The 15,759-nt window shown below is 39.5% G+C and overlaps 2 protein-coding genes across 4 annotated transcripts in view; one reads left to right on the top strand and one right to left on the bottom strand.

The window, feature by feature from the left end:
* DCP1B (decapping mRNA 1B) overlaps nt 1–11,127 on the bottom strand; it is a 55,660-nt gene extending 44,533 nt beyond the window's left edge. The window contains exons 1-4 of one of the 2 annotated variants that reach the window (XM_028121168.2): nt 10,942–10,986; nt 4,906–4,946; nt 2,308–2,393; nt 614–741 (exon numbers count right to left, since the gene is read on the bottom strand). In XM_028121168.2, coding sequence (XP_027976969.2) covers nt 614–710 — 97 coding nt within the window. In that variant the 5' untranslated portion in view covers nt 711–741; nt 2,308–2,393; nt 4,906–4,946; nt 10,942–10,986. Of the gene's footprint in view, nt 1–613; nt 742–2,307; nt 2,394–4,905; nt 4,947–10,941 lie in introns of both variants that reach the window. The other variant, XM_028121167.2, reaches the window with a different exon arrangement.
* CACNA1C (calcium voltage-gated channel subunit alpha1 C) overlaps nt 1–15,759 on the top strand; it is a 720,546-nt gene that overhangs the window by 20,224 nt on the left and 684,563 nt on the right. The window lies entirely within an intron of this gene.

Here is a 15,759-nt window from a genome sequence, read left to right as displayed (position 1 = left end):
TGGAGACAGAATATTGGATAGACGACTGCTACACCTCGTTTCAAATCAGACAAGGACTATTTAGTTACCTAATATAACTTCAACATCACAAAGTTTACAAAATTCTAAATGACCAAAACTCTTTGGACTTTGGTTTTTCATTTACTATGTGTTCAAAAGATGGCAATCTAGAATATAGGCCCTCTTCCTCCAATTTCCTATCAGGATGCTCAGTCTGAAGTGATGCATAGGGAAAAAGTACCACTAGCTAAATCATTCATTCTGTATCTGTAGCACTGCCTATGTGTCTGTCCCTCTGCAGTCTCCTGAACAAGAATTTGCCTCACCTCACCCTACTCAGGTTTAAAAATCTACGATGGGTTCACACAAACAGGTCTAGCAGTGGAAAACAGGGTTCAAATACTTACATTATCATACTGACGTCATTTTCATTGAAACTTTCACGAGGAAGAAGTGATTCCCTCAACTGGACATGCATATTTCCCAAGTTAACTGACGCTGCCCCTAAGAGTCACTGATACTGAACACAGACACAAAGACATCTACTATACAATTTTAAACACTTGGCCAAACTGCAGAAATAAAACTATCCAATGCATTAAGAAAGACTCACATCTGGCATTTCTGTAGAGAAGGAAAGGATCCTGGAGCTGGAAATCCAGGTCTTTAGTAATGGGTTCTGTCCTGTTTTCCATGCTCAACCTATTCATAATGGTGAACCCATGCTTTGGGGAAGCAGACCTAAAAATCACAAGGGGTGGGGAGGATATCAAAAGACAAATTATTCCACAGAAGTACACTTTAGTAGAACTACTATTCGAATGTGTCTCTCAACCTTTTTGTATGTATATAGAGCTTTGTGCAAGCAGACTGTACACATATAAAGCAATGATTCTTTACTATTGGCTAACAGTACTAATGTACTAATGCATGTACTACTTCCTATGTAATACATCCAGCATGACTGCCCTTGCTGTCCGTTTGGCACAAGTCCTACCTATTTAGCTATGTGTATATAGATATCTTGCTTCCCTATCTAGGTTGTAAATTCCTTTAAGGCAGAAATATTAACCACTTTAAAAAAATTACTAACAGATACTTTTAAAGAATCTTGATAGTTAATATAGAGTGCACATCAAAATCATACAAAGAAGTTTTTCATAGAAAATATTAGTGTTGGTTTGAAATTGAAGTTGTAAAATTTCTTAGAGAAATGATGCCCCTCTGGTCAAAGAACCTGTGATGAGATACAGTATAATTAAAAGATCATAGAATTTAATTCAAGAAGCAGCTATTTATGGGGTGCCTGAGTGGCTCAGTTAAGCGTCTGCCTTCGGCACAAGTCATGATCCCAGAGTACTGGGATCGAGCCCCATATTGGGCTCCCTGCTCCGTGGGAGGCCTGCTTCTCCCTCTCCCACTCCCCTTGCTTGTGTTCCTTCTCTCACTGTGTCTCTCTCCGTCAAATAAATAAATAAAATCTTAAAAAAAAAAAAAGCAGCAGCTGTTTTGTTTTCCTCATAAAGGAAACAACTTCATAGATAAACTACTATAAAAGTTTTTCTCCATAAAAATGTGTCATTTAGTGACTTTTTATTTTTCATTTCATTGAATAAACCTTCAGTGCCTACTCTCTGTCAGGCAGAAAGAGCCCAAATTACACAGAGTGTAACTCTAACAACCACGTGTGCATTTGTCTACTCTTGGGTGACAGCCATATAGTAATCCAACTGTGCAACTTCTGGTGACAAATGAAACACCAAATGCTTCTACGCTGAAACTGAAGCAAGCAGAATTCATTTATTTACTTTAAACTAGGGCAGCAGGGTAACCAACCCACAGAAGTGTTCTGAGCGATAGGAAGAAAAGGTGTTTGTTTTAGTTTTATTTCACATTAACCCTTTGATGCTACTAAAGAAGTAAAATACAGCTACAGTACTACTTATGGAATTTTCTTTTGAGACCTCCAATTTTAAACTTGATGGAAGGCAATCCTTGCCTAACTTATTTTATGAAAAGGTAAAGCAGTGGTGGGCATATAATCAATACTAGAAAGCATTATGATAATCATTTCAACTTAAATTCTGAGGAAGAATGAAAAAGAGTTCCCAAGATCTCTAACAGAGGGTCCTCTGGAAGTGTCAAGTTCAAAAATCACCAGTGGGTGTCTCTATGAACTCTCTATTAAGAAAGCAAGCCATGGGAGGAAATAAAGAAAAGAAATAATTTTTTAAATGGGATTAGGTGTTTTTATAGAGAATCAGAATTTGATTCTTCAAGTATTTCATTATCACAACAGGACCTTACCTCTCTAATAGTATGGTTACTATACCATCTCATAATTTACAAAATAGGCTCAGGGGATGAATGTGCCAGTTCCTCTAAAGCAATATCTGTAACAGAAGTCAAAATATTATCACCAGCAGCTCCATTACCTGTACTAAAAACTCCCTTCTGACTTTTATGAGCTTTCTGTCATTCTCTACTGAGGAAAGACCTCAACATGCTAGAATCTGGCATCTATCTGACTGGGGGGGGCGCTGGCCTATGCCCGTGGAAGGGTCGGGGGTGGGGGTGGGGGGGAGATGGGAAAAGCCCCTATTCTTGAGGAGTTAGATTTGGGGAAGAGATTAAGGAACAGGGAAAAGAGTTTAATGTTGAACTGACAATTCCATTTGGAACTCAGAGTATATTAAGAAATACATGAAAATGTAAACCTACATTTGGTTTGGGCACAAAAGAGAAAATACTTGTATAATTTGTTAATCTTCTGCAGTCAAAAAAAAAAAAAAAGAGAGGGCCTACTAAAAATCCCTAAAACAAATCATTAGTATATATTAATACATCTTTTCACTTCTCAGAAGAGTAATACTTGTACAAAATGAATGAGCAATGCACTCTTTGTGTGTGCTTGGAATAAGTCAGAGTTCATCTGTTTGGTTTTCTTTTCACACTTCAGAATTCTCAAGAGGAGTCTATACTCACTTGGCAGTATGTTCTGGTGCTTTTGGAATGTTTTTGAACATAATGTAAACTAAAGTAGCCAATGGCTCTTAGGCACTCCCACCACTTTTCTAATAAACCAATCTCCTCTACCTACTCTGATGGCCTTGCTCATCCATTCCTTTCTTTCCACTCCCACTGTAGCTTCAGCCTCCACCTACACACTCTTCCGCCATGCTTGCACTGGGTCTGCAACTAGGTTCTCGTTTTGCTTGTTATCTGTATGGCTGACTCTTCTCTGTATCTCTGGGTCCCAAAAACTCAACCACTAGCCCTCATCACTTTCTTCTCCTTCAGAGAACACTTGTACTCTCATGGCTTCAATGACCAGTTTAAGGCAGATGGCTCCAAGCTCAGTATCTCCATCCCTAACCTGTCCTGAGGGACCTGACACCTTATTTGAATGCCCTATTACTCCAAAATCATTATTTCAAAATAAAATTATCTTCAAACCAGATTCTCCACCTCCTATCTTTCCATCCTGCTCACGATTCTGTCATTCTTTGTCTTCTATTTAAATATCTTAATTTTTTTTTAAATATTAACATTTCCTCTATATGTACAATCTTTCAAGAAATTTTTTCAATCTCAACTTCTACCATTCTAGTCCCATACTCCCATCATCTCATATCTACTACCCTGCAATAATCTTCTCATTGTCCTAAGCCCAACTTCTTCTAGAACCAGTGCATCCTCATAAGGCTAATACACTGACTTTCCCCACACGTTTTGCTATAACTCTATTACTTCCCTGTTTATAAACCTTCAGTGACTCCCTACTGCTAAGAAAATAAATTTCAAAATCCTTGGTCTGACATTCCAAGCCAGCAAAATTTCTTTACCCTTACTGTCTTCTAACTGATACAAACCAGTATAAACTCTCTGCAGCCAAAAGTCATTTTCCTTACTGTCCCTTCACCACACTAGGTCCTATGCCTCAGCTTCTGCCATTCTTCCTGTTGAGACAGCCCTTCCCTCTCCTCTATGCAAGTTAGCACTACCTTATTCCTGAGGCCTACTCTGGATGCACCAATTCTATACAGCCTTCCATAATCACAGCAGCCCATTCATTGCTTATAACTTTTCAACTGGCCCTGAGGATAAGCTATCTATTGGGATTTATCTTTATTTTTTAAATTTTTATTTATTTTGGGGGGTTTATCTTTAAATGTGAATGTCTAAAAAAAAATGCGTGTGTGTGCGTGTGCATTTTCTGTCTCCCCAATGAAGCTGTTAGCTCTAGAAGGGTTTGTACTAGGCCTTTGTATTTTATCTTTGTCCTCCCACTGACAATGATGGACAGTTTATGTGAATAAAATGCTTAAGTATTAAGACAATATACATACTATGTGATATTAACAATTTCTGATACAAATGACAAAAACATGAATTTATTAAATTTATCTGGAAATATATTCTATATTAGCTATATAATGGAGGACTCAAAAGATATCTTTAGTTTTGGAGCACACTTCTTTAAAGAGTCAAAGGCAGGTGAGTGGGGAGGTGACCAATAAAACCTTTTTCCAAATAGTGATTAAAAAAATCTAACATTCTTAATAGTGTACTTCTAGCTTCTTGCCAATGCATTATATTCAAGGACTCTGTACCATTCATTTGAATTAAAGGATAAATATTTAATACTGTTTTAAAAAGAACACAGAGATTTAAGCTCACCAATACTGGAGTTTAAATTACATTCTGAAATTAGTATTCCTCATACTATACCAGGTGACATTATTCAGTATTCCCTTCCTTATATCACTAATAACTTCAAACTAAGATTCAGGATTTTTCACTTCTCTTTGAAATAAAACTACATTTGAAGAAGAGTGACACAACTGAGTTAAAATATTCTTTCAAAGACTGTCCAGTTTCTTCATAAACGTAAAATACTCTTACCTTGTGTAAACAAATAAGGTTCCTTCCACATCAGTCTTTTCCTAAAAAACAAAAAAAAAAACAAAAAAACCAGCAAAATCTGTATATTCTCTTCATTAATAGTAACTTGCACAGAGGTTAGAGAACATTCAGTTTCAAGTAAGGCCAATCCATATAACAGGAGGGATTATTCTTAGGGAAAGGAAAAAAGCAGTTTCTTAGCCAGGTTGTGGCTCTGCTGATTAGGCAGCAGGAAGCAGCCATTCTCCTTTTGTCATTCACGAAATAAACCATCATTATTTCTCTTTACCAAAGACAGAGACAGCAACACACCTCTGGCTAAAGTAATACAAAAATAAATACACTCCATGGATTTCCCTTGAAAGAGGAGATAAGTGTGCTGCCTTCTCCTCTACCCTGTGACCTGGGTACATGACTGCGGAAGTCACTGGTGTTCACATTTCATTATCCCTCTCTTTATTGTCTGGGTTCATTTTCTCTTGCCATATCCTGTCACCTAGGAGAGCAGATGATCTGTCAATAATCCTACTTTGACTACAACACAGAAGAGAGCAACAATGCTGTAGTTTTCAGACAAATTAATCACCAACGTGGTGTGGAATATTTAAGAGTCTATTTTGGATCTCTGAAATCAAGTTAGAAACATTGCCAAGCTTGGACTCAAGAAATCTGCCTGAGAGAAACTGGTTAAATGGTAAAGTGAAAGTGATAAACTATCATTTCAGTTCATTTGGAAAGGCTCTCTTCCATCTCTCTGAAGACAGGAGCCCAGGCCCTGATGAAAATGTTTGTCAGTACAATGCATACTAAAAAAAAAAAAAATGCTTTAACTAGTAATCATATTATTATAATTCGGAATCTCAAAGGTACTTTTGCTACTTACATGCTTTAGTTTCACCATTCTATCCAACCTCCTAATATTTTATTATTAATCTCTATTACCAAAATCATTCAAAATTTAAGTAGTCTATAGTTTTGGGGAAAAATACACTCTTTAAGAACAAGGGTATAATATTAAATGTTAATTTCTTTAAAGGCACATAAAACATTGGAAGCATGATCCTCTCACATGCTCAAGTAATTTCAGCAATTCTCTTGGTCACCTTACTTCAGTGGGTCTTAAGGTATGGTCCCCAACTCAGCAGTATCAGCATCATCTGGGAACTTGATAGAAATGCAAATTCTTGGGCTCCTCCCAGGCCTACAGACTCAGACTGTGGGGGTGATGCCCAGCTACCTCATGTTCATTAAGCTGTCAGGTGATTCTGATGTACGCTATGTGAAAACTGCTGCCTTTGCCCGAAGAACTAGGAGTCCTGAAGTCAAAATCCGCGATGTCCCAAATTGTGTCAAACATCACCAAACATTGTTTTTTAAGAGCAAATGGATATTAGGAGTAAATTACTTAGCAACAATGAGGATTTTAATCCTCATCATAGAATATGCAATTAGAAATAAAGAATTTATAACAGTTAAAAACAATTTTAGTCAGTCTTTTCTCTAATACATAAACACTGGGAAGAAAGTTAGAGTTCATCCTTAAAATGGATTTATTATAAAGTTCGTATAAATCACTTCAGTGTCCTATGAAAAATATCCTTACTTCTCAAATGTGGCCCTTTTCCACTGTGCTTTGAAAAAGAGTCAAAAAAAAAAGATACAGAAACATTATTACTTGTCTTTCCTTGTGTAAACAAACATGGTTAATTCTTATCTGTTGAGAAATCTATATCCTGGGTGCACTTTAAGTGCTAAGAATTACCTAAAAACTTCCACAATATTAATCATTGAGAAAATGGCCGCTATAGAACAATAAATACTACCCAAACAAGTCTGAAAATTTGTGGGCATTCCTAAAGTTCAACTGGTACAGTTGGCAAGTATTTACAGTCCAGAGAGCCTTCAAGAAAAAAATGTGTAAAAATGAAATATTTAGTATTATTTATTACATTGATAAGAAGCTGAAACAGATATACAGGTTAAGGAACTGGAGAAGTCTACGTGCATTGTGAGGACCACTTGCTACAAGGCCAAAACACTTTCCTGTCTTCCAGTATTTGACCTTAGACTGTTTCATCTTAGTGATCCAAACCAGGATGCTTCTATGGATCAGTACCCATATAGCTAATAGCTTTTGACTGTTTCCCTTCTTCCTCCATGAAGTAGCAATGGAAGTTACCTTTTCTTAAAAAAAAAACACCTTAATGCCCAATTTTAGTTTTGAAAAACCCAGAATCAGAAATGTAAAAGGCATGTTTCTCCTGAAATGTTCCTCCAACTTGTAACAAGCCATTTTTTTTTTTTTGATTCCACATATTAATGAGATCAAACAGTATCGGTAACTTTCTCTGACTTATTTCACTTAGCATAGTGCCCTCAAGGTAATGGACCCCCACCTCTTGATTGAAAAGAGTATTAAAGAATTTGTGGCCATCTTCAATTGGAACAGGTCTTTAAAAAGTCTGAAATTCTCCTGACTAGCCAGGGGCCAGACTCCCACAGCCCAATACCACAGACCTGGTCTCCCCGTAGAATGAACATCAAGCAACAGCTTTGGAGAGTTTTCCTTGGGATCCAGACCCATAACTAGGGAAGTCTGCGCCAAACAAAACCCACTCCGTACTTTGCCCACCAGGAGCATTGTCATCAGCACTAGAGTGTATAGGGAATTTCTTTTGATTACAAATACCTGAAGTGGGGTTCTTGCCAGGTCATACTGGGCTAACTAGTTTATTATTCTATGTCTCAGTTTCTACACTGAAAAGAGATAACTAGCCTATATCACTGTGATCTTTTGATTAGAAAAACAAAAACATTTTAAGTGGTATATTACACATGGATAAAAGGGGCTTTGGAAATGTAAATTCTGATCTACCAAGGCTGAAACAGCTCTCACATTCATGCATTTTCCTGGTGCGGGCAGATCCAAGGGTAACCAGATTTTTTTTTCTTTCCAGGCAAAGCTCAGGGTTGGGGTTCTGGAGTATAGTTAGAACAAGATTTTATTAGATCCTCCTTAGGTCCTCCAGGCAAGGAGGACTTCTATGTTAAATTATTAGTTTATAGTTCTGGGGAATTTTAGCTAAAATTTTAAAAGTACAATTTAATGATTTACTATTACACTCTAGTATAAAATCTAACATGTCTTAAAAAATTAAGCAGTTCAAAATTTAAAATAAGATGATGGAATATAAAATAGTGCTAGTTGGCAAATTACTGGGACTTGGCACAGTATTTGACACTTTTGAAACAACCCAAAGCAAGCTCTGTATTACTAATTATCTATGTTAATACAATGAAAAAGTAGGTCTCCATTTATCCCCATAAACCTTTCTCTCTCAATCATGCACATAGCATCTAAGTCACCTATGAAACCTTTAACAAATAGCAATGCCTGGACTTCACATCCAGAGATACTGATCTGGCAGGTTATACTTTTTAAAACTCCAAGTAATTTTGATACACAGGAAACTTAGAAAACACTAGCTAGAAACAGGACAATAGTCACACTAAGGCAGTTTCTCAAGCTCAGTACTTTTGACATTTGGGGCCAGATAAATCTTTGTCATGGGGGCTTACCCTGTGTGTAGGATATTTTGCAGCATCCCTGGCCTCTATCCTTTGGATGCCAGTGTTATGTTCCCTGTTAGTGTGACAACCAAAAATTTTGGTCATACTGCCAAAAGTTCTCTAGAGACAAAATCAAAACTAGCTACGAACCACTACTCTAAGGACTGAGAGGTGAAAATATATTCAAATGACATGTAGGTACTTTGGGGGAGTAGTCTTTCCAGATAATGAATGGGAAGTAGTTCTAGATCTTAAATTCCTATTCCGGTCATGACATAAGCTTAATTCTTCCTTCAAGCACCTCATTTTCTGTCTACCCTTCATTCCTAGTATCTCCTGCACTGAATGCCTGAAGTCATGCTTCATCTACTTCAGTGTAGTAAGAATTGCCCTCCTTTACCTCCCATCTGCTTTCTTGCATATACTTTCATCTCCAATCTCAAGAATGTTCTTTATAATTCAGTAGGTTTATGTTCAAAAGGTTCCCATCCAAAGGCCCTGAGTGATGGCATATGGAGATGGTGGTGACAAACTGTTTACCCTCAGCAACTGCTCTGCATCTGAACTAGGTCTCTTTTTTCTGGCTACCACAGCCTTGAAGATTAGTACTTTGAAAGAATGACCTTTTACTGAATGAATTATGCCCTGTCTGAAGGCAACAAGTCCAGGAAGCAGGAAAACATAACTCCTGTAAATAATGCATTGTGACACTTATGCCTTTTGATGAGGCTTTAGAAGGACTTCACTGGCTATCTAATAAACCTCTAACTATTTGAACAGGTATCTATCACAGAGATCCTGTCAAAAGCTTATAGGAGACAACTGTTTTCCAACAGGAATTTTCCTCTACATGTTAACAATTTCTCAAGATTCTCCAGACTCTAATCCCACTGTCAAGTAGGCTCACGTTACTGTACATCCCTGATCCTTTATCTCCTACAAGATTACCTTGACAGAATTAACACATTATGCCTTTGGCATTTTTTTTGTAGAGCAGTATAATAGCAATACAATATGTAGAATATCTTTGTATTTTTCCTAAATTGCCATTGATGAAATCATCCAGCACATTGCTCAATGTCCTTTATATAAAGACCCAAGTGACAAATTCCCCTGGAAATTAGGAGGAAATAACCTCTCTGCTGACCAAGTGGTATACTTTCTGTTACAGAATGGTGAATATTGAAGATATCTCCTTTTCCTTCTCTGCTTGACAACTAGGAGTACAGACTGAAATTCCTTGCTCTATTGCAGCAAATTTCCTCACCTAAGAACTTAGGGCAAAACTATTCTCTTCTCTCCCATTTTAGGACCTCCTTTTTAATCTTTTTATTTTTGTTAATGATTTTCAGGTGAATTTTTTATTACAGACTGCTCAAGAGCCACACTAGAAACAGGCTATGTAAATGAATGCAAATGTTAAAAAATATATGAATTTGTTCAATATGCGTGTTTTCCTTGATTGAATTTTGGTGTCTTGGAGAAGACATTAAAAAAAAAAATCACCTGAAATCCATTCGTCCACGCCCCGTTCTTTATACTGTTTTCTAACTTATTTTAAAATGATGGATGGTTATATAATGGATGGATGATTATTTGAGACAAAAATCATTACGAGGAAAAGAAAAATTACATCTCTCTCTATTCAAGTGGGTGGGTTACAGAATCACAGGCAGTAATTCCTGCAAAGGACTCAAGTGTCTTGTGCTCCTACCCCATTGTAATTGTGAGGAAAATTAAATTTCATCCCATTGCTATTTATTGGGTTTCTGCTTTGAGAAGTGAACTAAATAATTCGGCTCCCAAATGGACTCAAATTTCAAACTCATTTTGGTCTTGGTAGGCTGTGGTGTAATGATCTTTCCAAGAGCGTCAGCCCCCTTCGAAGTGTTAGACCCAGCCCCCATTTTGTCCTCTATTTCCCAATGTTTGCTCTTTCCTTGGTGTATTTCCTGAGTTCACAAGTTCAATTTCTCCCCTTCTATCAAGGTTTGACTTCTCTTCGTCCCATCTAAGACTGATGTTCCTGAACCAGAACTCGGCTTTTTCATTCCTCCCTACCCCTCCTCCCCTACAGCCACGTTTCACTGTGACAGAATCCCGCTTTACTTTCTCGGAGTACATCAGTCTTCCGGCCTCAAATCATCAGGCCCCCCTCCTTCCTTCAGCTCTCCGGGTCCCGTCCCTGATCGGTCCAGTCTCCCCACGTGGGGTATCGTAGATACTTAAGTCCTTTCCCCAACTTCAGGTGGCTTCTCAGGGCGGCCTCCCTCTTCCCCCAAATCCCCGGCCCAGGGGTCCTGTTGCCACAACTTCGGCCTCAGGCCGCGATCCACCACCATCCACCTCCATCCACCTCCAGGGCGTCAGCGTCTCCTCCCCCTCACTGGGTTCTGGAGCCCCGAGTCTGACGACCCTGTCCCCACCCTCCCCCTGCCTGCACGGCCCCGTCGCGTCCGCACGCACCCACTCGTTGGCCCGATGGCCGAAAGTGTACAGAGCCACCTGGCTGGCCACGTCCACGATGCGGTTGATATAGGGGTCGTGGCGCTGCAAGGCCGCCAGGCTGATGTCGCGCCCCTTCCCCACCAGGCCGCCCGCCGCCACGGCCGCCATCTTCCCTCCCTCCCCGACATCAACCCAGGGCTGTCGGAAGCCACTCTCAATAGATCGCAGAACAAACGAGCCGCCTCACAACCGAAAACACGCGACGACCGCAAGTCCGGGGAGGCCTTCCTTCTCCAGCCATGCCCCCGCCCCCACGTCCGGTGACGGACGCCAGACATTACTAATCGATGGCCGCGCTCCCTCCCCCGACGATCGTTGCCGGGGGCAACCGCAAGCCCTGGCTGGAGGTCTGAATCCGGGTCCCCCGACCCTAGCGCTGTTTTCTTCTTACGCGAGCCTTGGAGCTGCACGCGGGCCGGGGTGTATCTCTTGAATGTGTTCGACGCCTTGGCATGTCTTTTCTTTGACGCTCAGTGATCAAACCTATAACAATAAATAAACCTCAAGAATTAATAACTGAAGAAAAAGGGAACCGTGATTTCTGTATGTACAAATACCCCGTGGTTCTCAAAGTGTGATTCTCGAACCCCCTGAGAATTCCTGAGACCCTTTCAGGGGTCTGCCGTGTCAAAACCATTTTCATGACAATGCTAGGATTTATTTGCCTCTTTCACTGTGTTGACGTTTGCAAACAATGGCGAGTAAAGGTTCAGGCGTCTTAGAGTGATTCAAAGCGGGGTACCGCGGTTAAAGCCAGCGTCACTTGAGAGTGTTCTCCATAAAGCAGTAAAAATTATTAATTAGAGTTCAACTCTTTGGTTCACTTTTTAAAGACTTATTTTTTGGGAGCGAGAGAGCGAGTGCCCATGTGAGTGGAGGAGGGGCAGAGGGAGAGAGTCTGAAGCATGACTCCGAGCTGAGCCCAGAGCCGGACCTGTCTGGGTCTCCCCACCCTGAGATCAGGACCTCAGCCGAAACCAAGAGAGTCGGTGGCTCAACCAACTGAGTCACACAGGCGCCCCACACTTTTTTAAATTCTGTGTGAAAAAAATAAGAAAAATACAAGAAAAAAGAAAAATAAGCACATGTGCTGAATACCTGAGTACCATATTATTTGTCTCTAGGAAAACACTTCTGTGCTTGAGTTGCAAGCTGAACTAGTATTTTTATTTTTATTTTCACGGGACACTTTTTATTTGAAAGAAAAGATGGACAAACTGTGGTTATTCAGACAGGTATTCGATACACATTTTTTCGAAAATACATAATGTGCATCTGTCACTTCCAGGAAAACAAGGACAATGATTGTTGCCAATGATAATTTTTGAGTTTTCAAGTGAGAAATAGAAGTTTAGAAAACATGTATCCACTACCAGGAGTTGGACAGCTTTTCAGTACTTAGTCTTTTCTGATTGAGATCAGTGGGCATTTAGAAAGTCCGTGATGAGGGATTTGGTTTTTAAGCCTTTGGAGAATGGGAATGTTGTCAGTCTAAAACATGCATAACTGGATGTACATTTTTGTTAAAGTCTTTTAGCAAACGTTTATCATTTCTTTTGTAAAGGCATTTACCTTTGAGTCTTGGGTCCTATGGGCAAAGTCTACCTTTCCCAATATTTCAGGAAACATAGATACACCCTAGTTGGCTCCCTAGTAGTTAGTCCAACGCCTTGTGAATAGAGATTTAGTAAATGCTTATTCTGTTGAACTACACCATGAGTTAGTTGAATTTACTCGTTTAATGTCTTTTTTTTTTTTTTTTAAGAGCTCATGAAGTAGAATCCTGAAATCCAAGTTGGGATAAAAGAGCATACAATAGCAAGTCCTGATCTTTCAGAATTTACATTCTAAGGAAGATAGGAAAAAATGGAAAGTTTTTTTTTTTAACTTTCTATATTGTAAGGAAAAAAAAAGGGGAAAACCTTGAGGATTATAAACCACACGGAAAAAAAGATACAAAACGTCGCAGTGATTTCAGCGTTGCCGTATTGTTCATCTCCTGGCCCACAGAGCTTTGTTATCTTTTTAAAAAATTATTTTTCCCCAAATTCTTAAAGCTCCATCCTTCTAGGATGAAGACAGACTTCTGCTTACTTTCTACTTGAATAACCTGTGTAAAATCACGTCCTTATTACTTATCCAAACATACTAAGTTGCAGGCTCTATGTTAGTAAAAGACCATTTATGATAGGCTAATTCTTATTTAATCCACATAACATTAACTTCCATTGGCTTCCACACTGCTGGCATACTTCCACTGTGTTTCTGGAAGTCTCATTATGATACCTTGAATAGCTATTCATGACTTTGGGGTTTCATGATGATTTTATAGTTGTCATTATGAGATAAAACATGTGCTAATACTTGGTATTTAAAGTTGTATACCAGAATTTAAAACAAGTTTGTAGTATGATAAAAAAAAAATAATGTCCAGGTCTATGATTTTTATACCATTGCAATGACTAAGATAAAATTCACCACCTAATCCATCAAGGTAATTGTGGGAACATGGTATGCTTCAGTTGTTTGAAAACAGGGATATAATTGGGAAAAATGTTTGGTTTTGTAGCTAGGTATGAATGCTTGTATACAAATATAAACTGACTTCTTATAGCATAACAATCTGAAACATAAATACACAGTCTGCTTTACTAGTACTCTTTTGTTTGTTGTGTAAATGACCTCTAAGATTTGCGCTTGTCCTAGAGTAGAATGTGTTGAAATGGAGGGGAAAGAGGAGCTTCCAGGATGCACCCTAAGAGTTTGTGATTCTAAAATGACTTAAACAACCTCTGATGGTTTGCTTGTGCTACCTGTATGAATCATCCTTTTTGCTAGGAATTTTGTACTAAAAGATGATAGAAGTTAAGAATTAATGAAAGCCCTTTTTCTCCTAGTGGCGGAAAATGGTTTGAAGCTTGTTATCAGTTGTTTTCAGTGCATGGTTCATTTCTTTTGTAGGCAGCAGTATACAGTGGAAGAGGCACCCTTTGGAAAGGGAAACTACTTTAACCTCTTTTTATCTATGTGACCTTCAACAAGTGACCTCACCTTTAACTTGGGGATCCTAACTAATATCTGTCTTACCAATTTTGTAGGATAAATGAGATCAAGTTAGAGAGCGAACTTGAAAAAGATTTGCAAACTATCAAATGTTTTGCAAATGAAAAAACCTATTATTATTATTATTATAACTACATCATCATTAGCATTTTCATCATTGTTATTATTTCTTTTTTAAAAAATATTTATTTATTTATTTTAGAGAGAGAGAGTGTGCTTGGGGGGGCACATGGGGGCGGGGGGGCAGGGAGAGAGAGAGGGAGACAAGCAGACTCCCCACTGAGTGCGGAGCCCAACTCGGGATTCTATCCCAGGACCCCGAGATGATGACCTGAGCTGAAACCAAGAGTTGGATGCTCAACTGACTGAGCCACCCAGGCGCCCCTGTACTATTATTTCTAAGAGAAGCCTGGAAAGATCCTTCTTGTCCAATTACCTAGCCAATGCTCAGTTCACCTCAACAAAGTTCTGCGTGATGAGGAGCTCATTAATTCCCAAGGCAGTTCATTCCCAGGATTTTTATAAGATGGAAAATGTGAGCTAAAACATACTTATCAGAAACTTCACAGAGGAAGAAATAATGTAGGAGACAGAGTTCTGTGTTCCATGAGATTGCAAAGCAGTTAAGATGTGAAACAGCCATCAGAGAGCCTTGGAACAGAATGAGAAGGGGCAGATGTGGGGAAGAAAGGGGCCTGTTGGGTGAGCCTTTGCTCAAGCCTGAATTTCTCCAACCTGGGCCCAGCTGCTGCCCAGATTAAGCCTTGGCTAAACTGGCCTGGAGTGGACCTGGGGTCATTGGAGCTCTTTGGACTGGGGAGACCGCATATATATGTTCTTTTCTAATCTCACTTTGCCTCTCTCTGCCAGTCCCACTAAACCTATTCACTTTACCTCATTGTCAGGGGTCAGGCTTAGTGGTTGTAGAGGACCTCTACACGAAACATGTCTTTCCAGTTGCTTCTCAATGCCTGGAACATACTAAAAGTGCCTTTAATTCCACATGAAGAGATTATAGGCTTAAAATACAATGACCACTGTGATAACTAAAGTCTGAGTCTCAGCACCTGAGTGCTAAGAGGGAGGGAGAGCAAGGTGTGGAAAGGGCGCATTGGGACGGCAGAAGACAAATCTCCCTGTTTACAAGTGCGCCATGGAAGGTACCATGGACGTTGCATAGATCATCTGCCCTGGCTCTGCAAACACAGGCAGCTCTGCATCATGTGATTCAGGAAGCTGTTATCGAATGTGGCCGATTTCACAGAAAGGAGTTTTGTCCTGGGGCAGAGTGGGGGTGTGGGGGTATTGCACATTAGGACAGCAAACTGAGTTGGCTCTCACATTACCTAGGTGTGTGTGGTGCTAGCTGGTTCACTGTGGTAGCACCAACACCATAGAGGGATGACCTCAGGATTATTTGATTTGGGTAGAGTCCACTGTTCTAGGCAGGCCACTTCACTTCTCTGTGGATGAAGCGATTGAATTAGAAGGATGCTTCCCCATTCCAGATTGCATGGCTGTCTATTGAACCACCTCCATTCATCTCAAATGCAGCTCTCTTTACAAACACGTAGATGAGCCCAGAAATAATAATGACCAATCTGTTTGATGTGCGTTGAAATTAGGTCAAAATAGCAGCCCATTAAGGACTTGTTAGCATTATGTCAAAACTAAGGGCTGAATGTTTTAATCAAGAAAGAGAAAGGGTGTCTT

Source organism: Eumetopias jubatus, unplaced genomic scaffold (assembly GCF_037043125.1).
Source record: "Eumetopias jubatus isolate StellerSeaLion01/CBP00866 unplaced genomic scaffold, mEumJub1_p1.0 scaffold_8, whole genome shotgun sequence".
In the NCBI taxonomy this organism is placed as follows: Eukaryota; Metazoa; Chordata; class Mammalia; order Carnivora; family Otariidae; genus Eumetopias; species Eumetopias jubatus.
The sequence above is the reverse complement of the archived record's forward strand: the minus strand, read 5'-3'. Positions and strand labels throughout refer to the sequence as shown.